Source organism: Rhincodon typus, chromosome 5, assembly GCF_021869965.1.
Source record: "Rhincodon typus isolate 14 chromosome 5, sRhiTyp1.1, whole genome shotgun sequence".
Lineage (NCBI taxonomy): Eukaryota > Metazoa > Chordata > Chondrichthyes > Orectolobiformes > Rhincodontidae > Rhincodon > Rhincodon typus.
This window is the reverse complement of record NC_063336.1, coordinates 534,053-535,632: the sequence shown is the minus strand read 5'-3', so window position 1 is coordinate 535,632 and position 1,580 is coordinate 534,053. Positions and strand designations below refer to the sequence as shown.

Sequence of the window (1,580 nt, the reverse complement as noted above, 5' to 3'; positions counted from 1 at the left end):
GAATTACTCCCTCTCCCTGCTGGGTGAATTACTCCCTCTCCGTGCTGGGTGAATAACTCTCTCTCAGTGCTGGGTGAATTACTCCCTCTCAGTGCTGGGTGAATTACTCTCTCAGGGCTGGGTGAATTACTCCCTCTCAGTGCTGGGTGAATTACTCTCTCTCAGTGCTGTGTGAATTACTCTCTCTCTGTACTGGGTGAATTACTCTCTAAGTGCTGGGGAGAGTACTGACCCTGTCGCTTTCTGTGTGTATTTGCTTGTATACAGGTTATGACCTCTGTTTTTCACAGAGAACTTGCTCCTGAGTTAGTTGGACATTTCCAATTGTTTGAGGAAATTCACATTGCTGTCATATCCACCATAAGATTACCCGTCTGAAATGCTTTACCTATTTGATAAATACCTTGACACAAATGTGAATATTAAGGACTAAATCCACATACTCACTTAACCATGTTATGTACCTGAGGCTTTTGTCTTAGGCCCTGTTTGTACATTGCTATCCTCATGGTCAATTGGCTGGCTGGAGAGAGAGTAGATACTGATATCAGCAACCCGCACTGAAGAATCTTTCATGTTGGAGTGTAGTCCAAGTACTTGTCCCCCATCTGTGGGATGCTGCATGACCTGACAATGAATGAAGAATGAGAACACCACAGTATTGCAAGAGTGAATGATTCAAGTTTTTCACAAGAGGAAGAGGAGAATATGAGATTGGAAGTGACAATGTATCCAGGCAGGCCAGCCTGTGATTGAGAAAAGGAATGACAAGGGAATCTGTAGCAGTTCTCGATAATGTTGGACAGTGAAAACTTACCTCCGCCATATCGATTGCCCCCAGTGCCAGCGTCTTGTAACCCAGAATTGTCCGGTTTTTGTATCTTTTCCTCCTCTGTAGCATTATCTGTAGTTTGTTTGCATCTCTCTTGAGGAAGTGGGGATACTGACAATGGAATAAAACACAACTAACTTCAATCCATCAAGACCAGAACAAGAATGAAATTGCCTCATTGTTTCACTCAGTCTTCTGAGAAATCAAACTCTTCCTGATCTGCTTATTTCTGCCTCCATTGTTTTTGAAAATGCAGAAGGAACAATAAAACAGTAAACACGTCTCAGAAGCATCAATCAAATAGAATTATAGATTCAGTCTGGAAATCAGTGCAGCATAACACTCAAGTCTCAATCAGAAACTGAGTAGACTCAACTCTGTTTAAGGTGAGTCTCTTCATCAAGCAGATTCACTGTCAGTAGAAAGCTGACTAATGATCTGTTTCCTGGACCTGCTGTAGAAGACGGAGCTGGTAACATCCAGGTGCTGTCACTGGGCTAGTAGCCCAGATGCTCAGGTTAATACTCTACACATGCATGCAGCTGGGAGAATTTAAATTCAATTAATAACTTGAATTGAAAACTTATCTTAGTGACCATGAATTTCTTATTAACTGCCATAAAAATCCATCTGGTTCAACAATATGCTTTAGAGAAGCAATTCTGCCACCCTTACAGCAATAGTGATAGGGGACTCCACAGTCAGGGGATCAGGCAGCTGTTTCTGTGGCAGTAAATGTAACTCCAGG

General features: G+C 42.3%; 1 protein-coding gene across 1 annotated transcript in view; it reads right to left on the bottom strand.

The window, feature by feature from the left end:
- The window catches only part of mrpl2 (mitochondrial ribosomal protein L2), a 26,149-nt gene extending 25,694 nt beyond the window's left edge, over positions 1 to 455 (bottom strand). The window contains exon 1 of the mRNA XM_048596607.1: positions 448 to 455. Coding sequence (XP_048452564.1) covers positions 448 to 455 — 8 coding nt within the window. The remainder of the gene's footprint in view (positions 1 to 447) is intronic.
- Between the last annotated feature and the right edge of the window lie 1,125 nt (positions 456 to 1,580).